Here is a 20,535-nt window from a genome sequence, read left to right as displayed (position 1 = left end):
GGGCACCTTGCCCCCGCTGCCGGCTCCTGCCCAGGCACCGCCGCCGCCGGGCCAGCAGCTAACACCCGATGCCTTCGCCATCGTGGAGCGGGCGCAGCAGATGGTAGAGATGCTGTCCGAGGAGAACCACGTGCTGCGGCAGGAGCTGGAGGGCTACTATGAGAAGGCAGACAAGCTGCAGAAGGTATGTGAGAAGTGGGGATGGCGCCCGGGCAGGCAGCTGTCTTGGTGCTTCTGCACGTGGGTCTCCCAAGCTGTTCTTCATAGTCATGTCACTGCAGTGGTGATGCACCAGTGGCTGTCTCTTAACCGTTGCCTCTCCGTGGTGGTCTCCCACAAGTGTAATCCTGTGCCCCATGGCATGTGGGATTTCCTGCCTTCAGGGCAACCCATCATATGTCTCTCAGTTGGGGACTTCCCACTTTCATCCTTCTGTGTTGGCCTCACCAGAGCTTTCCCTGGAAGTCTCCCATGGGAAGAGGCTGCTCCTGGTGCAGCATCCCTACAGGGGGTAGAGCTGCCGGTGAGAAGCATTTGAAGAGCATGGTCACATCTGTCCTGAGTGGTCTTGTCCACCACAATAGGCTCATGTGGCACTCCAGGCTCTTTGGAAGGGTAACAGCCATCAGTTGGGCTGCCCGTTGTTTGGAAATGCATTAACTTGGTTGTCTTAGAGGCTTCCAGTGACTGCTGTATGGGCTGATTAATGTTAGATACCCACCTTTGCACACGTTGGTTCAAAAAGCACTGCTCCCTTACCTGAAAGAACCACTTGGTGAAGATTTTGCAAAGAGATCCTGCCAAGAGGTGTTTTCTGTATGCAAGCTGGCATTTGCAGTGGAGAAGGCTGATGTCTTGTGTGCTGCCTCGGGTGACAACATAAAGAGTCAACTCAGATAAAGTAGAAGTTGCTTAGAACTGAGACCTTGTTGAAGGCAAAGCAGAGAGGCTCCCTGGATCTGCGGGCTTTGGGTCCCAAGGGCCCAGACCAAGTAAGTTACTTAAGATCCTACACTGCCATTTCATTTATGTCTTCCCACTGCTTATACCTAAATGGGCTTAGGCTGCATGTTGTTTCTGTCTGTGTTTAGGAGTCTAAATAGGAGCTCAGGTTTTTCTATGCTGTGTGAGATCAGGGTGCTCTTGGAGATACCCTTCATAGAGAAGAGGCAGCTCTGAGAGACCGTTTTCCCAGGTTAGGAAAAAGACATCAGCTGTTAGTGAAGAAGTCTGCAGAGATGGTAATGCTGACTTCCCTGGGGCCTTCGTGGGCAAAAAGAAATATTCCAGCTATTAACTTTATAAAAGCTGTGTTGTTCAGTTAAAGGTATTTGAGTGCGATGCCCTAAAAATGTTCCAGTTTCCTTTTACGCTCTTGGTAGTGGCTCTCTCTTTATCTTGGATGCCCCATGAGTCAATTGCATCAGACACCAGCAGAAAGGTATTCATTCAAGCACGGGCTGAAATCTCACTTCAGTCAACAGAGTGGACTTGAGTCCCATTGACTTCAGGAGAATGTAAGCGGAGTATTAAAGTGAAACACATGCTCAAGTACATTCTTTCTTCAGGGAAACATCCTGAACCAAAGCCTTAACACACAGTATCCCTCCCATGCAGGTTTTAATGTGTTTGATCACAGGCCAGGGCAGGTCCTCCTCTGTTCCCACCGTTTCAGCTGAACATCACCTCTGAAAACGTGACAGTGAGGTAAATGGCATACTTTGGGTGTGAAAATTCTTCCCTCTCGTTGGAAACAGAAGGGTCATGAAGAGTACTTTGGATTTGTCTGTATGTAGCAATTTTATTCTAGGTAGGGCCACCCTCCCGTTGCTTTCATTCATTACAGAATAGGAGAAATTAGAAAATCAGCTTGATGTGGAAGACTCCCTGGGTGTTTGTATGAACACGTCAGCCCTGAGGGTTGTCAGATTCTCTGTTGTTTCTGAACAGACTTTTTGCAGAGAGGTACAAGGTGGTGATTCAGCCCTGTGCTGTTTGACGAGCTGTCTGGTTTTCTTACCTAAAAAGCTTCTGGGGGGAAGAAGGCTTGTGCACATTTAATTCTGAGCTCTTTTTTGCAAAGGCAAAGCATTAATTTCTCTTTCTTTGGAGGGTGTTACCTTGCTGAAGTTTAATTGCCAGGCTGGGCTGGCTCTTCTTCCTCATGCTGTGTGTGTGGGTTGTTGAAGTGGGTTGGCTCTAGGAGCTCCCAGGCAGAGAGGAGGCTGAACTGTTTTTTCCCCTCCAGAGAAGGAGGGGAAGGAAATCCCAGAGCTGCTGAGAAACACCAACACAATTTATGGCTGTTCTTCTGCTCTCCTGTAGATTTGTTCAGTGCTGATGGAGGTTCTTTCACTTCCCGCAGCAAGTCTTTGCTTCCAGGGCTGTGGGAGACTTGTGTGGTGATGCGTTTTGGGAAATAACAGCAGATAATGGGCAGAGCAGAGCCCATGTGGTAACCAGCAGCATTGGGCAGGACTGTTGGGCTGTGGAAGCACCCTCTGTGTTGGCAAATCTGCTTCACTGTGGTGGAGCAGGCATCTTCTCCTGCAGATAGTGGCTTACCCAGGAGAGGGAAGGTGTGGAAACCAAAGGTTGTCAGGACACCTAAGTAGGACCAGTGGTTTCTGGTTGGGATCATATACTTAAAGATTCAGGAAAGTACTTTAAAAATTATTTTTGATAAACCAAACCTTCCTTTCAAGGAGAAAGAATCTCAATCTGCTTAAATGGTCAAGGAGAGCAGTGTGAGGTAGCTTGAGTATAGCCTCTAACTACTTACAGGAAGAGAGAACTGCTAGTGGAGGTTGCACTGATCTAGAGAAGAAGCTGTATCACAATCAAGTAGCTAAAACTGTGCTTAACTGAAGTAATTAACGTCACTTTTATTCTGGAAAATTCACAGGAAACTGATTTTTGGTTAGGTCATAGTCATAGAATAGACTATTTCAGTTGGAAGGGACCTACAAGCAATCATGTAGTCCAACTGCCTGGCCAGTTCAGGGCTGAAAAGTTAAAGCATGTTACTAAGGACATTGTCCAAATGCCTCTTAAACACTGACAGGCCTGGGGCATTGACCACCTCTCTAGGAAGCCTGTCCCAGTGTTTGACCACCCTCTCAATAAGGAAATGCTTCCTAATGAGCAGTCTAAACCTCCCTTGGCACAACTTTAAACTATGCCCACATGTTCTGTCACTGGGAACCAGGGAGCAGAGATCAGTACTTGCCTTTCCACTTCCCCTCCTCAGGAAGCTGTAGAGAGCAATGAGGTCTTCCCTCAGCCTCATCTCTCCAAACTAGACAAACCCTAAGTCCTCAGCCGCTCCTTGTAGCACATTCCTTCCAGCCTTTTCACCAGCTTTGTTGTCTTCCTCTGGATGCATTCAAGGACCTTCACATCCTTCTTAAATGGTGGGGCCCAGAACTGCAGAAGAAGGTCAGACTCCTTGATGAGGCTTTGTGCAAGCTTGCATTGCCAGCCTATGAGGAAAAAGAAAACTCATTGACTTTTTCTGAACCACAGTAAGGTTTAGTTTGAATTTCAAACAGCTTTGGATTCATGCAGCGTTCCTCCAAGTGTGCTGCTCTTGTGGTGGAAGCACACTTGGTGTCTGGCCATGCCTCAGCAGGGTGGGGAAGAAGGACCTGCTTTTCTAGATGTGGTTAGGGAAAATGTAACGGGGCTTCCTGGAGCTCCTGCCTTAAAAAAACTTGATGGAAAGTCAGAAAGATCTGACTAAGTTTGTAGTTCTCCCAGGGAGTGTCACAGCATGGGATATGGCTGGGGGGTCCTCTTGGAGCTGTGGAGAGTTGTCATCATGGGAAGCGCAGGTCCAGGCTGCTGGAGCCTAGCTGCAGGTTCCTACACAGACAATGGGTGACAGCTCCAGCATCCCTGGAGCTTGTATTCTGCAAGTGCTGCAGCTGGCAAATTACACCTAAAGCTTCAGGAGCCCTGGAGAAGGACCTACCCCCACAGCAGGTGGAGGTGGGCTTGCACCTTGGCTTCACAAATCACGATTCAAGAGGCTAAAAAAGTGCCAGACTTAGAAAGGTATGTGGGAGGCTATATATATATATGTCATAGTTTTCCAGCCTGTGCACACTATCAAACTTTCCTCCACAAACACAAGGGCCAGGCATAAAGGAGCAGATTCTCGTGTTGGTGTTGATCATATCTGCCACAATGATTTTAGCAAGGAGGTGACACTTATCTTGGCATTAGCTTATTGAAGAGTTGTTTGGGTTGACCTGAACAGCAGAACTCTGCCTGGGACTATCCTCCTGTCAGTCTTTTGGGCTCTGGTCTTAAGATGCAAGTCCAGTGCTAAGGACTTCCTCTGCATTCCCTGCCTGCAGTTTGCTGAGCTTCAAGGAGATGAAGTTAAGAAAATTGAAAATCCGGAAGATTTCTTTGGCCTGTTACGGAGTTTCTTCTTGTATAGAGCAGTCTTCAGCCAAGGACAGAAAGGAGTGGACCCACAATAGTTTAAAACTGACATGAGGTCAGGCGAGCCTAAAACACTTCTGGTGGCACACAGAGCTGAGAGCTAGGTTTTGGATCAGGGATCTGGCAGAATAACAAATCTTGCCTCCTACCACCCTTTCTAGGAAAGAATACAGCCCACACAAATACACCATTTCCTTACTTTCTCCTCTTGGATGGTGTTAAAGCAGTCTCCTTAGTCATACAGTGAAGGCAAATGAGCAGTTACATCAAGTCCAGCCCACTCCAAGCTTTTTTGGGAGCCACCAGCAGATCGTCCATGGGGTGTTGTGTGTGGCATGGTGAGCTGCCCCACAGGGAGTTGGCAGGAGTCCCTACTGCAGGAACCTCCAGCACTGCCAGGGCTTCATGCCATCCTCCACTGGGGAGATTGGTCATTGGAGAGCTGGTGGCTGGTGTGACATTCAGCACGAGCATCGCCCTGACCCTCGTGCCCTATTGAAACATGATGGGCGAACACTGGGATGGGACATGTTCCTGCTGGGCTTTAACAGGAGCTCTCTCTCCTTTCAGTTTGAAATAGAGATTCAGAGGATTTCAGAAGCTTACGAGGGCTTGGTCAAGACCACCACTAAGAGGGAGTCTCTGGACAAAGCAATGAGAAACAAGCTTGAAGGAGAAATCAGGAGACTTCATGACTTCAACAGGGATCTTCGTGGTACGTTACACTTGTGTGTTTATGTCCCACTGGTTGACATGGTGCTTCACTTCTCACAAGCTCCAGAGCTTTAGAGGAGTAGCAGCTTTAGAGGAGTAGCTTCACACATGTTTTAAATAAACATCTGGAGAAATCAGGCCCTGCTCATTGGCCTAAGACAAAACTGCTGTCACCCCCCCAGTGGCAATGAAACATTCTGCCAAAATATGAGAGTCAGCTCCAGAGGGTGCCTTGGCATTTAGCACTTGCAAATGTTGATTTGACAGCAAGGCCACTAGACCTGAAGTCTCATCCAGCTCTAACAAGCTGAAGAGCAATTTGCAATATAGAGCATGCTGTACTCCCCATAAATCTCAAAGTTCAGTACCTTCATGAAACAGCAGCAAGTACCAAAGGGTATCTGTTTTTTGTGTTAAAAACATAAGTTGAGGGTATATTCTTTCAAGAAAGCAAATGGAGGGTATGCTGGGTAGCTATTACCTGTCCAGGTACCTGATGGGGATACTTTGGTACCTCCTTATGCAGTGAGATGCCTTCTGCAAGCTGGCTAATGCTTTTTACAGTGGTACAAGGCAGGTTGCTTGGTCTTTTTGGAGGAGGGAGACACTTAAAGGCAGGACCTTCCTGAGGAAAGCTGTCCCTGGCTGCAGAAAACTGCTCCTTACCCAAGGCATCCCCAAGGCTTGGTGTCTCTGGGCTGGGGGCTGCCTTCTCCCAGGGCATCTTGCCACACAAGGGGCAGCACTCCACTGCAGGTAGGCCGCCGTCCCCTTGCAGTGCTGGGTAATACACATTGCAGATACCTTGTGCATTTTGGACATTGTGAGAGATGAACTGCCTGGGCATGGCAGCTATGAATGGCAGAGGCTTTTCCCCCACTTCCTGTAAATCTGAATGACACAGCTTCATGGAAGAGGTCTAAGGCTTCATCTTTTATGTATGTGTCAGCCTCCATCTTACTGTCCTCCTTCAGAGAGTCTATTTATACTGCTCTGCTGGCATGCATCTTATTTCCTTGGTTGGCCTACAATTTTATATACATATATTTATACTTAAAGTATTTCCTGTTTTCTGCAGAACGACTGGAGACAGCCAATAGGCAGCTGGCCAGCAGAGACTTCGATGGCCATGAGGATAAGTCAACAGAGGGCCTTTATGTCACTCAGAGTGAGTACTGTGCTAATCTGTTTTGAAGTTGCATACACATATATACGTGCTGGAGTGGAGGTGAATACTTTGCTGTTACTTATTACTGTCCTTATGGCTTGGTTTTACTCAGCTAATTCATCAAATACTCTTATTTAAGCTTCAGACTGCATTGTTTAGGCTGTTTGTTTTTTCTCTCCGAGCACCAGAAGCAGGCAGTGGGAGTTAATGGAAACACAGCTTATTTTTGATAAATATTTATCTGAAATTGTGAAGTGTTGCTTGCAGGGATCATCTCTAGGGATACATGCTTTTTAGGGAAGCCAGGTTCTTCTCTTGGCTGGGAAAAGCCCAGAGCTACCTCTGACTTGTTGTCAATGCCATGGTTTGACTAACAGAAGGGAAAGCAGAACTGGACCATACTTTTCACAAAGGACTGAAGAGGCAAAGATTTTACAACAGTAAAAAAGGAGCCCTTTTAGGCTCCCATAATGGCTGAGCACGGTGCTGCAGCATTTCCCTGCCACGTGCTGATGGCTCCATGTGACCATCTAATCCACAACCAGAGCAGCTGGATGCTGCATGAGTGTGTGGCTTCTCTTGTGTCCTGACCATCTTCAGCACTCTTCCAAAAGGGCTTGACCTCCTGGCAGCTGTGCAGTACCTTGTGGGCTTAAATCCCATTGAAGCTGAATGCTGTGTACATCTAATCCTTCTGTTTTATTTATTGCACCAAGAGCTTACTTGGAACATGAGCTGTAACTGCAGATCCTTAAGTGGAGAACTGGCCACCTCCATTAGTGTTTCATACTACTCAGTGTGCCTCACTGCAACATCCACCAGCTCCTCCAAATGCAGGAGAACTGTCTCCTTGATGCCAACACAGCAACTTCACTGACAATTTGGTGCACGTGTGCACAAACCAGAAGAGAATCTAATGGTATTTTCCATGACTCTCTTAACTTTGCCATATTAACAGTTGCCACAAGGGCATGTAGATGCTGTTGTGAATCCAAGGGGGTGATCTGTTAAGAAAATAGCATTGCTATGTAGGTGGTGTCATCCTTGGGAAGACTTCAAACAGGGTAAGTTGCACAGTGCAAACTGCAGACTGGGGTCTGCTGTCTTCATATAGAGACTTCCTGTGTGTTCCCATATACTGATAGCTACAAGGGAGAGTTAAATCCCCAGGATGGACTCAGTTATTTGAGTCATTTTCCAGTGCATAAACATGCTCTGTGCTTCTACTGATAAATATCTAGCAATGAAATGTTGTGCTGAGCTCTCAGTATATTACTGCTATCAATTCACAGCTTACAAACAAATATAGCTTTTCGGATCCTATCACATAAGATGGTCTGGATGCTTGGAGTGTCTCCTGCCTAGGCCAGAGAGCTAAATGTTACTAATGCAATGCAGAGTGCTTCCAATAATAGAAAAATGGGCACATGTAAAGCAGGTCCTCTTCAGTCATGTTCTTTGGGCTGCTGAGGCATGCACAGTAATGACCTCGATATCAAGCTACCCGCCTAAAACACCCCTCTGAGAGCCCATAAAAGGTTTTGCTTGGAAATCCTATGTAGCTGACTGCATCCAATACCTAAAGGGGCCTACAAGAAATCTGGAGAGGGTCTTTTTGCAAGGGCATGTAGGGACAGGACAAGGGAGAATGGCTTTAACCTGACAGATGGGAGATTGAGATTAGCTATGAGGAAGAAGTTCTTCCCTGTGAGGGTGCTGAGGCACTGGCACAGGGTGCCCAGAGAAGCTGTGGCTGCCCCATCCCTGGCAGTGTTCAAGGCCAGGTTGGACACAGGGACTTGGAGCAACCTGCTCTAGTGGAAGGTGTCCCTGCCCGTGGCAGGGGTTGGAACTGGATGAGCTTTAAGGCCCCTTCCAACCCAAACCATTCCATGATTCTATGATTTGTATGCTGCTGTTTGTGAGTCTTGCCCAGGGGCAGAGCATGAGCAGGGTTACACCTCACTGCCAACCTGGGGAGTTTGCAAGCACAGTCTGTACCCTCCTCACACCTTTTGATGGGATGCTCAGTCAGAAAACTTAGAGGAGAAGGGCTGCAGCTTGTTTTAGCTGCCATGCGTGCACTTGGCTACTGAGACTGAAATAGTCATTTTTAGAAGAAAAGCAAAAATGGTGCCTACATGCACTCTCATCAGCTGCTGCAGTTTTGTCATGAACCTCATGTTAGTGTTTTTCCCAAGGGTAGTAGCTTATTAAGTCAGATTAGTAAATACAAATCTTAGCTTTCATTAGGAAAGCAAAATCAGATTTATATTCCCTGCATTTATGGAAAAGAACCTGAAAACATGACCCTTAACATCCATGACCTAAGTTACAAAAAAGACTCCCACATCAGTGGGTTCCTAAAAGTTATTATTTTTAAGCCAGTCTCGTGATGAGATGAAGAAGGAAAGATAAAGCTCTTGAGGTTTTTATAATGCTCCTTCTTGGTAATACTGGAGAGTTGACACTGTGGTAACACTCCAGTAATAGGAAAAAATTCCTGTAAAAGAAGTCTGACAAGGCAGGACGTGCAGGATCTCTTCTCAGATCCTTGCAGAGCTCTCCATTAGCAGTGCAGCACTGACATGGAGACCAGAGGTGACAAAAACTCTAATTCTTTGTGATAATAATAGGTAAAGCCAGGGTGCATGCCTCAAAGTATTAAGTGCCAGGCATTTGTGCCTAAGAAAAATGTTGCTGTTGTATCAGGGGTAGGAAAGAACTTGCAGTCTATTCATTTCATGGTAATTATGTGATGGTTTGTGAGTGGAAAAGATTCTTTTAAGGAAAGACATGAAGCAACAACCAAAGAAGGTGTATGGGTCCACACAGGTGAGAGAAGAGCCAGGCAGGAGGAGGCTGAGAGCGCTGTGGAAGGGAAGAGACAGGAAGGCTGAGGATGGTTTCAAGGGCATATGGCAGAGAGAAAGCTTAGGATAAAGCATATCATGGGAAGCATTTGTTTTGATGGAGTCTGAGGATTTTATATGTCTTTCTGGGACTTCTGGACTTCGAGCCATTCTGTCAGAGCAGGGGTTCCTCCAAGGGGCTGCTTTTTCAGGTGCCTGAGGTAGATTGGGGTCTGTGCCCATCCATGTGGCTCTGCATCCATTAGTGGGGACGTGAAGGCAGTTTTGGCAGTGTGTTGGTAGAGCCTCATGCTTCCTGGGAGTGCTCAGTGGATGTGACATGTACTTTTGCATATATGTCTACCCCAAATATTCCAGGCAAAGAAATAGTCTCATCGAATGAATCCAGCCAAACAAAATGCCCACAGTAGTCGTTTTTTGAGGGTGAGATTTTGGGCAGACTAAGAGCCATTCGTTATTAAGACAGGAAATATTCAGGGCAAAGGAAGAAGTTTCAGGGGCAAGTGATACAGAGCTCCTTAACCTCTCATTTCATAGCCATGAGCTGCACACAGGGAGGGGGAAGCTGCTGCCCCCATCTACCCAGAACCAAGGGCACTGGCACAGGAAGCAGCATGCTGCAGTGTCACATAGAAGAATGGATCTGTTTTACTTGACTTCCCCCTGCCCTCTGAAGGGAAGGGGCATGGGAAATCTGATTTCGGTTTTCAACACATGAAGGTCAGATTCTCCTTGACTTGTACTTCATGACATGCAAATGGAATGCCCCAGATGTAAATCAGACCAAGTCTGAGCTGCCCACGATACTTTATAGGGTAAGGAAAGCCATCAGGAGTTGCAGTGGAGATTTGGTAACTTCTGACAAGAGAGCTGCATCCCTGCTTGGGTTGGTGACCACAAGTAACCCTGTACCCCAAACTTATTTGATAAGTAAATTACAATTGATCATAATAACTAATTGCAGTGTGGAATCCCCATTGATCAGCATGTGAGAAAATGGGCTCAGGGATTCAAGCACGACCTCCTGCAGCTTCTCAGCCTATTCTTGGTGCTGGTGTGGCCCAAACTCCAGAGGGCTGTGGGAAGCATGCCATTTATGAGCGAAACTGCAGGAGGAGAAGATTGCAATGAGCTCTTTTGGCATTTGTGTCGTCTTTGTGGTTTTTTTCTCATGGAGACCTGCCAGTGGGGATGGAAAGAAATGCTTCATTTCCCAGTTCTGCATTGCTGCTGCTTCAGGCTCAGCTTAGTCAGCATCAAATCACAGCTGCAGGGGCTGCAGCAAGGCTCAGGCAGAGGGACAGATAGACAGATGGATGGACAGTGGCTTTGCTGCTTCTCTGGAGGGAAATGTCAATGTTGGGACCTGGCAATCTGTTTAATGGGCAAAGAATTTAGTAAAGCTGTGGAAAACCTCCTCCTGGCTGGCTGCATGGAGTGAATGGGCTCTATTCATTTATTTTCCTTATTCTTATGGGGTGGGAACCAGCTGCTGAAAGTCTTTGGAGCAGGCAACAAAGGTCCTGTCCTCATTTCAGATTCCTTCTGCTGGCCTCTCTGGGCAGAGTGGCAGGGCACAAAGGGCCTGTCCCACTCTTCAGCCTCACTGCCCTGGCATCCTCTTGCGAAGGTCAGGCCACTGGAGTCAGCCAAGTCCTGGCTCGAGCTGGATGAGCAGAAGAGGTGACTCTGGTGCCCATCCTCATGGATCAGCTGGTCCAAGGGTGACCAGTAGCAGCTGCCTTGACATACACATGCCTATGGAGCAGATGGCAGAGCTCCTTCACACACTTACCATGTCAGGAGTTGCAAGACTGATGAGAGGCTAAGTAAGTCAAGAAAGGCATGGTCACCAGAGAGTGTCTGTGGCGTTAGCAGCTGTGAATGAAGAGCCACCACTGGGAAATGCAATAAGAGAAATGCAGTCTTTCTGACTGAAAGAAAGAGCCAGTCTTTCTTTTTCAGCAAATCTCCTGTAGGCAAATTAGGCTCCCACTGCCACAGTTTGATATATTTTCCTCCTCCAGTAGTGATTCTGTAGAAACAAGGAGTGTATTTAAAATACTTCTCTTGCCACTCTGCGATATCACAGCAAGGAGAAAAGCAGCTTAGGATGCATTGAGATGGGCATTAAATTGGTTGAATAAGTGGATACTTAGATATAATGTGTGAAAAGCTGGGGGTTACATCTGAGTGTGGGGAAGAGGTGGCACAGATTGACTCTATCTTTCTGTCTGATGTTTCTTCTTCAAAGCAGGGTTGAGACTGGTCTACTCTTGATGTACCTACCCAGCTTGGCAACTCAGAAATGCTGTTTGTGAAGTACTGACGCAAGCTCTTTCCTTAAGCTCCTTTTTCTTCAGCCAGAGTATAGATATAATGTCTTCAGTGTGTTGAGGTACAACAGAGGCAGTGGTTGGAAAGCCATGAGATTACAACTGTGAATTGCAGCAGAGAAGCCTTTTGGGAACTGTTCCATAATGGGATGTAGCAGTGACCCACCAGAAAATAGAAATAGTGATTAGCTGGAGTCTCTTGGGTAAAGAGCAGAAGGTGCATGTAAGGATAGCACAGTAAAATAGTATTTTTAGACTTTAAGGGTACCTTGGATGTACTTGAAGAGAATTTAAGGTATGTTCAACAAAGTCCTTCTTCACCAAAAATTAATGCAATAGAGGAAAGTACTTACAAAACAGCGACTCCAGCATTTTGAAGGGGAAGCTGATGTGGAGAAGTGTTGAGAGTAAATTCTTCTCACCAGCTTTCTACTGGATTCAGTGTTTATTTTGTGTACACCATCATCTTGTCCTCCTTTGAGGGGAGGGTAGAAAACATAATGCGGTCCCAACATGAGATGGTGGAGTGCCACAGTGCTGAAATAGCATTCATCTTCCAGCTTCCTCACCCTCTAATGAAATTAGCTGCTTGATAATTTGCCCAGATTTTCACTTTCGTACAATAGATACTAATGTTCCTTCTGTTCAGTCAGATGGAATTAGATGTATTTGTGTTGAAGGAAGAGGTCTGCATGTTCGGTATAAAATCCCTTGCTACCATGGGAAGATGTAAGGCCACGTCATCCCAAAATGGCACGTGGTAGGAGTTGGTGGCATGATGTGTGCAGCAATCACAAGGCTTTGCAGAAGCCAATGTGCCAGTGTTGCCGCCAGGTTTTCTTTTTGTGAGGTGCTGAATTCCTCCTTTTAGGATCAATGGGAAGATGACCGGGTGGGTTTGGGCTCGCCATGTTCACTTGTGCGTTACTCTCCATGGCTCAGCTCTATGTATCTCACCTTGCTGTGGGCACCTACCAATAGTGTGTAACTTAAACCTATTCTCATCCTGCCTGTAATCAAGGAAGAATAAAGCCCTTCTGTGGGTAGTTCAGGTCCGAAATGGGCTGGCTTTGGCCACATGAAGTTTCCTGGCCTTCCTCGTGGGGAGGCGGATGGTAGAGCTTCCAGCTTGAGTGGTCACACTTGGGTGGGACAGGCTGGATGTCAGGGGCAGATTTTCCACATTTCAATGGTTTTGGAGCAACTTTTCACTTCAGTTAAAAAATAACAAATTCTGTGATGCTGTGTTTAAAAAGTTAAGAACCAAAACAATGTTTCCTTGGTGCCAGATTAATTTTTGGAGGAAATTTCCCTTCCTGGAGCCTTTCCAAGTGCTTTATTTCTGTTGTCATTCAGCATAAAGGCCAGATTTTGAAATCTGAGGTTTCGCTGAATGAAACTTCCATCCTTGCTCACTCCAGTCATTAACTGTTTGTGGTCCAATGTCAGGGTTCCAGTGACTGGTGTGCAGTGCTCATGTTCCCTGAAATGGCTTCTCTGCACTGCCAGGGCAGAGGTAGATGGAGCCAAGCATTTCCCCAGGCAGCTTGCCAGCAACGTCAGTGGTGGGCCTGCAAGTCGTTGCCGAAGCAAAAGATGTGAACAAAGCTGGCTGAATTTAGCCAGGTCTTTTTATAACATCGTTGTAAATCTTACCCAAAAAAGGGATGATTTTCCAGCACAGAGGTTATCTACGTGTTTTAGTCTCACTCCTGATGCATTAAGGCACTTAACAGGAGGGGAGCACTGATCACTGGACCCTTAGGTCATGCAGGACTGGAGAGTCACCCAGGACCCTCTGCAGGGCTGAAATGCCTCCCACAGCCTCCTTTTCTCTGCATGGCTTGTTCAGATGTCTCCTATCTTATTCTTCCTTATTGGTTTCCCCTCTTTCCATTTTCAGGAGATGTGTGTTTATGTTTTGGTTTCTTCACATATCTCATGATCTTCATCTTTGCAAACAAAACTGACCAGAAACAGCATAGCCCACATCCGTGGAGCTGAGGTTTATTGCCCAGTAGAGAAGGGCAGCAACATCTGAACTGACAGGTATAGACAGTCCTTGGTGTAGCCTGTTCTCAGGCAAGGTGTTGTATGGGAAAAGAGTGGCTGGTGCAAGCCAAGATTTTGCCAAGAACATGCTAGTAGTTCAGCAGAGCGGACAATTATGAGGCTGTGCTCAGATCCACAAGCTCTGTTAGTGGAGATGCAGCCCCAGCTGCCATTCATCTCTGCTTCTGGTGCTGGCAGTGAGGGACTGAGCCTTGATAGCAGAAACTCCTTGCCCGTGGTGTCTCACCACTGTGTTGTAACAGCCCTAATTGCTGCTGCTTCATATAAATCTCTTGTTCTTGTCTTCCTTCCAGACAAAGAGCACTTGAAGGAGAAGGAGAAGCTGGAGATGGAGCTGGCAGCTGTGCGCTCTGCCAATGAGGACCAGCGGAGGCACATCGAGATCCTCGACCAGGCCCTCAACAATGCACAAGCCAAGGTCATCAAACTGGAAGAGGAGGTGAGGCACGGGCAGCATTTCTGTGCTCTGAGGGTAGTGGTGGCTTGTGGGTAGAGCTTTCTCTATCCAGGGCCTGAATTGCTCCCAGCCATGGTGTGGCAGGTCTCCCCGCTCCCCTTGCATTGGCCTTCTTACAGAGAAAATGCATAGTTGTACAATACTGAGCCAAACAAGCAAGCAAAGGGGACCAAAACCATAGACATTTTCAGAGCAGAGCCTTCAACATGTTGCCAGGAGCAACACCAAACTCAAGTAGCTGGTAACTGAGGGTATGGTAGGATTTAATAGAAGTATCAAATCAAAAGCTGACTACTCACTGACTTCAACACAAGACTCACGGACTGCAACACAAACGTGGTGTTGGTGCCTCTCATTTATCCCCAAAGAATGCCAGGAGGCTTTTGAGATGTGCACAGCAGCACAGGGCTCAGTAACTTCTCATCTAAACAGTGGTCTGAAAAGATTGGTTTGGAAGCAGACTGTCCAGGATTTAGAGGTACAAAGATCTGCAGGTTTTATTTGAGAGCTGAAAAAAACCTGTTATACCAAGAAGTGCAAAACTCTCAAGAGGTCTTTAAGCAGTGGTCCTACAAGCCTGATAGTGAAAACAGATATTCCAATAGGAAGAGAAATCCTAGGAACAGAAGGCTCTTCAAACTGACAGACAAATACAGAACAATGGCTAGTAGCTGAAAGCTGAAGCTAGACAAATTCCAAGTGTAAATAATGCTCTGTTTGAATTATAACCAACAGTGATATTGTCAGTTCTCCAATATTGGAGGTCTCTAAGTCTCCATTTATTGTGTTCCTTAAGGACCTTCAATCGGGAGGTGTGGATTAAATAGCTAGCTGGAAGTCTATGCATTCTGACACATCAGGCAAGACTATTAAAACAGGCCTTTTTGGACCTAAAATCTCTGTCCATGGGACCAACAAAGAGGAAAGATGTTTTTTAGGTAATAAAAGAAACATAATCTCTACTACCTGAGCGGGCAGGTCACTGGGGAGGGGAGGGCTGTTGGTGAACCTCTGCCCTAACAGGCTGGTAGGGACCAGGTATTTTCTCAAATACCTGCAAGCAACTTAAGTGCAGCTTATTGTCTTGGGGAGATAAAATGTGAATTTTATCTTCCTCTGTGATATTTGAATGTGTTTTATCAGGGTATCCTGCATGACAGACTCCCTGTTAGGATAACTAATGGTTACTTAGAGCCTGGAAGATTGAAGGTACTCTATGGAAGTGCTGAAGGCATTGCTGTTTTGCTCCTGACCATTCTGACTTCCTATGGAGAAACATTTGAAAAACTCCATTCCCTCTGGTGGATACACTCAGCAGCAAGAAGAGGATCACATTAAGTTTAACTGCTCCTTTCTTTGTTAGACTAAAACCTGCTCCCCATCCCAGTGTATTTGGGGCAGTCCCCTTGGGGTTGCTGCAGGAGCTAGTGTACCTTTAATCTGTATATAATTCACTTGACACTGCCTTAAAGGCAACCTGAGGTTTTCTATTTGCATTTCATTACAGAGTGGCTGAATAAAGGAATGTTTTAGGTGGTGACACCTGCTTCTACAGTCCCAGTATCACACAGGGAATAGGAAGAAATACATTTATCTGAAGGCTGCTCCACAGGCTGTCAGTGTGGTATTGGCAGGTAACATGGACTTGCTGAATACAGACCGGTGAAGGCAGCAGAAGCATAAAAACAGATTTCCAAGCAGGTGGTATAAGAAACCTCCCTGTTCCTGCTGGGTTGTATTAAATACATTTGCAGCTTTAGGGCTCTAAGAGCTTTGCAGCTGCCAGTTTTTAGTCTCATCATCCAAAAGAAATGTGCTGGGGATTGGAGCTAGGGTCCTGGATTGTGGACTGATGGAGCTGAGGAAAGGGCAAAGGTTCCCCTCCAGAGAGCTGCTAAACTCATGCCTGAGGCATGGTGGATGCTGTGGAGGTGGTAACCTCCTGCCCAGGGCATAGTAGATCTCAGAGGTGACAACATATGAAGGTGATGCAATGGTATTTGCCAGAGTGTGTCTGTCAGAGCCCTCAGCCTGCAAACCTGTGTTGACCTGGTAGTTTTTAACTGTATTTTTCATTCTAAGGGGAGCTGAAATTAATTTTATCCTAGCTGTCATGTTTTAATTCCTCAAGGCAGCATCATGCAACTTGACTGAAGTGGCTGCTGGCATGTGCCCAAGCTCCTGTGCTCCCTTTCCTTTGCTTTTGGCCTGTTTCATTACTAAATCAGAGCACCTTTCCAAGTCTCCAGTGTTCCTGGAGCTCAGTTTGACACACGTGCAGCAGAAAATGTTGAAGTTTTGACCTTTCATCTTAAATCAGGAATTTTTACTATAATTTGGAATATATTGAAGGAAACACAAAATCACTCAAATGAAATGACTGTTATTATTTTTATTATTACCAGAGCTCTACATCATACACTGCCTTGTAAATCCACCCAGATTTCTTCTATGACCAGAATGTAATTAAGCTGAAAAGCTTTTTAAATCAAGGCTTGAGAAATAAGCAGCAGCTACTAAGTTGAATTAACATAAGATAGTGTAAATCTGCATTATCCTGAATGCCTACTAGTAGAAGAATTTAATTCAAAAACATGTAGGGTGGTATTATCACCACATGCCATCCAGGGAACTACTGCTGGGATTGTCTGTCTAGTCCACACTTTGGATGGAAGACTGAGTAATTGGAGAGGGTTCAGAAAACAGTTGTACAATTTATTTGGGGCTCAGAAGCTGCTCTTTGCTGTGAATGATTAAAGTGAAGAGGTAGCTGAGCTCCAGGCAATGCCCATGAACATGAAGAAGGGATTGCTGTCAGCCAGATTAAATGTTGCTCTTTAACATCAGAAGAAATAACGAGATGCAGTGTTTGGGGGTTGAAGCTGAGCAAATCAGGCCAGAAATAAAGAGTTAGAGTAATTAACGCTGAAACAACCTACTTAGGGTGATAGTGGAATCTCCATCTCTTAGAGTCTTCAACTCAAATATCGAATCTATAGTATAGATGTTCTATTGCTCAAACTGGAGTTATGTTCCTAGTACAGATATTTTTCTAAGACCCACTCATCTTTACTCAGATTCATTTGCTTGGATCATCCCCTTTTAGCCTGAGCTCTTCTTCATCTTTATTTTCCTAATTCCTGGGACAAGGGCAGTGTTCAGGCAAGTTTGCTGATCTCGTGAATATGTGAATTGTTTCATTAAATGCTTCTTGCTCTAGTAGATCACAATTTGGAAACGAAACAAGAAGTAATTTACTTAAATTGCGTAAGAGAAAGCCAGATTAGGCATTAGGGTAAAAGTTTTTGGCAATAAAGGAAAATAAGCCGTGAAGTAGTTTGCAGAGGGGTTGTGGAGTCCCTGCCCCTGGAGGTTTGGGAGATTATACAGACATGTGCCTGCTTTTAGGTGGAGTTGATCCTGCCTTGCAGCGGGAGGATGGACTGGTACCTCTCCAGGTGCCACCCAGCTTTTGTTCATTTCTGTGTGTCTGTGAGGTAGTGGAGCTTGGTGTCATGTATTTCTGAGTGCCCCTTATGGATGCATACTGCACTGACAAGCCCATTAATTTAAATGACAACAGTTTGTACTTCATTTTTTAACCACGTGGCTGAACTTTTCACTTATGAATCTATAGGCAAAATAGGAAAGTCAAAATTGGCTCAAGAACCCCCCTATACATTTATGAATGTGGGCACTGTCCTGCTGCATGTCTCCAACAAAACTCCTTGCTAAGGCAGTGGATGTGTGTGCATCGCCTTACCTGCACTCATGTGCAAGTGTGTGAACCCGGGGGCTTAGAGGGCTGCTGCAGGGCCAAATCCTGTCTGCTGCAGTACACATGGACCCTCCAGGGTGTGGGGGAGCAGATGAGGTCTCCTGCTGAGGAGGGACCCCAGGGGAGCCCCTTTCCCCTCTCCAGTCTACACTGGTGGGGCTGGGAGGTGGCGCAGGCACCTCCTTACTGCCAAAACAGCGCATTAGGCAAGAAGCCATCATTGTGCCTGTCCTGCCAAGCTGTGAGCTCCCGAGGAATGCAATCCTCGAGCTGCTGCCAGAGACAAGTGGGGATTATAATCTCATTAATTTTCATGGAAAGCCCTGGGAGCCATAAGCATTAGACTGGATTACAGCAGGGCTAGGGAAGTCATGCTGCCAGTTGTTGGCTCTGGCTGGGGGGGTTTGTTTAGACCAAGCTTTGCTTTTGCTGTGAACAGGCCCGTATTTCACTTCACCTGTGACTTGGATGGATTTAGGGTGGCAGAAAAGGAATTTCAAGAAAAAGTGGGGGGATTGTCATTGGATTCAGTGAACCCAACACTATGGAAGAGGAAAACTAAAAGCCAAACAACTTTGCAGCATGGGAGTCCTGGGCTAAGCACAGGACTCTGCGTGAAGGGGAACCTCACAGCCAGGGGTACCCAGTGCTGGTGTTTATTTGCTCCACACGCCCAGGAACAAGGCAGCAAACTTCTCACCATCTCCCACAGATATTTGAACACATATCTTTTGTGGCTATGGCTCCTCTATCCCACGTTGCAGTTAATTTCAATAGTGATTTAAATACTAAAAGAAGAGGTAGGCACTAGGATAAACTGTTCACCCTGGCCTCACTAGCTCACAGCACCTCCCCAGCCTCTCTTATTTATCTATTTAGTTCTATTACTTCTATTTAGTTCTTATTTATCTTATTCAGTTCCCCAGTGCCGACTGGGGTTTAATGTGTTTTTCTGCCTCCTGTTTTGCTTCTGATAAGCTTGAGGTCTCAAGTAAGTGTATGAATAAACGAGGGAGACTACAAGTCCTAAAGAGGATCTTGGTGATCATGGCAATGAGCTTGAGCGTCCCTCATTAATCCTCAGGCTGCAGATGGGGTCCAGCAAAGGCTTGGCAATGTCTGTGTGATCCAGCATTCAAACCAATTCACCCTCCCTTTCTGAGTCAGGGCATTAAGTCCAGAGTGTTTTGGAGGCTTTGGGGGTTCATTGAGGTCTTTTGGGGTTTGAGCTTCAGTTTGTGTGCACTGTTGCTTTGTCCACTGTAAGGCAAATGTCTTAAAAAAGGTAAATTTACTCATGCTTGTGTAAAGCAAGTTCATGACAAAAGGATGGGGGAGAAGAGTGGAACTCTGGTTTCCTGAGGTCAGGACTGTGGCCCATGGTGGGAGCAGGCAGACCTCACTGCCACAGCCTCATGGGCAAGCTTTGGGGTAAGTGTCCACACTCAGGAATGAGGATGGCTCATGGATACCAAGGTGTGCCTGGTCCCCGTGAGCTCGCCCCGTCTCAATGCCAGATTTTGTCACTGTGGGATTTCATCACAGGCTTTGCTGCCTGTCCCAGTGCCCAGCAGATCTGATGCCCAGTGTGTCCAGCATCTGCAGCCTCCTCTCCCTGAGAGCTCTCAAACATGCCAGCTCCTGCCATAAGCCCCAATCGCAACACCCTGTGGTGCCACTGAGTGCCTGGTGGCATGGTAGGAGGCCAGAAGTGGGGATAGCTGCTAAGCCCCTTGAATATCTGCAGTCCACTTGCAAATTCCTTTTGGAGTATGATGCTTGAGCAATAACCCTCTATTGCAAAATCCTTGTGTCACATTCAGCCCTTCAGTTATTGCACTATATACCTAAGGAGGGCCTGGCTTTAGCTGCCAGCACATCTCTACATTGGCGTGACCAAGCCTAGGAGAAGGATAAAGCAGGTGGAATGCTTCTGGCTGCTGGCACTCCTCTTGTTCCACCTGTGTTGAACAGATAGGTAGGGTTGGAAAAAAGAATCTGCTTGGGTGCAGACAATCAGTGTCACCAGTCAATAAAACCCACCAGAACTGCTCTTAGCTGAGGCCAGCCTTTGTACTTGCCCTGAGAATATCCACCAACATGATGGTGGATAAATGGCCAGAGGGTTTCATGGCCAGTGATTCCCAGTGGATGGGAGATCTTGGCAGCTTCTTTCGAGAGGGGTAGAGCTGCCCCAGCAATCTTGCTGTGCCCTTTCCCTGCCCACCAAAGGGGTGCCATCCTTCCCCCAGAGAAGCTCTGTGAAGCAAACCCCAAAGCCATGCTCAAGCTCAGTGCCTGCCTGCAAGTGTGCCCAGTGGCCCATGGTGCTCCCAGAGCCCCCAGCACTGCTGACCCTACAAGGATGCTGGACGGGGACTCTTCATCAGGGATTGTAGTGGTAGGACAAGGGGTAATGGGCTCAGACTTAAACAGGGGAAGTTTAGGTTAGATATAAGGAAGGTGTTCTTCACAGTGAGGGTGGTGAGGCACTGGAATGGGCTGCCCAAGGAAGTTGTGAATGCTCCATCCCTGGCAGTGTTCAAGGACAGGTTGGACAGAGCCTTGGGTGACACAGTTTAGTGCGACGTGTCCCTGCCCATAGCAGGGGGTTGGAACTGGGTGATCTTAACGTCCTTTCCAACCCAAACCATGCCATGATTCTGTGGCTCCCTGTTCCACCG

The 20,535-nt window shown here is 46.6% G+C and overlaps 1 protein-coding gene across 1 annotated transcript in view; it reads left to right on the top strand.

The window, feature by feature from the left end:
- Positions 1–7: 7 nt before the first annotated feature.
- Positions 8–20,535, top strand: part of AMOTL1 (angiomotin like 1) — a gene marked incomplete at its 5' end in the record, with an annotated part of 28,570 nt that continues 8,042 nt past the window's right edge. The window contains 5 exons of the mRNA XM_010010380.1: positions 8–184; positions 5,023–5,167; positions 6,245–6,334; positions 13,910–14,060; positions 15,652–15,707. Of these exons, the coding sequence (XP_010008682.1) occupies positions 8–184; positions 5,023–5,167; positions 6,245–6,334; positions 13,910–14,060; positions 15,652–15,707 (619 nt within the window). The remainder of the gene's footprint in view (positions 185–5,022; positions 5,168–6,244; positions 6,335–13,909; positions 14,061–15,651; positions 15,708–20,535) is intronic.

This window comes from Nestor notabilis, unplaced genomic scaffold (genome assembly GCF_000696875.1).
Source record: "Nestor notabilis isolate BGI_N333 unplaced genomic scaffold, ASM69687v1 scaffold13692, whole genome shotgun sequence".
NCBI classification, from domain to species: domain Eukaryota; kingdom Metazoa; phylum Chordata; class Aves; order Psittaciformes; family Psittacidae; genus Nestor; species Nestor notabilis.
Note: the sequence above shows the minus strand (reverse complement) of the source record. Positions and strands in the feature narration are given on the sequence as shown.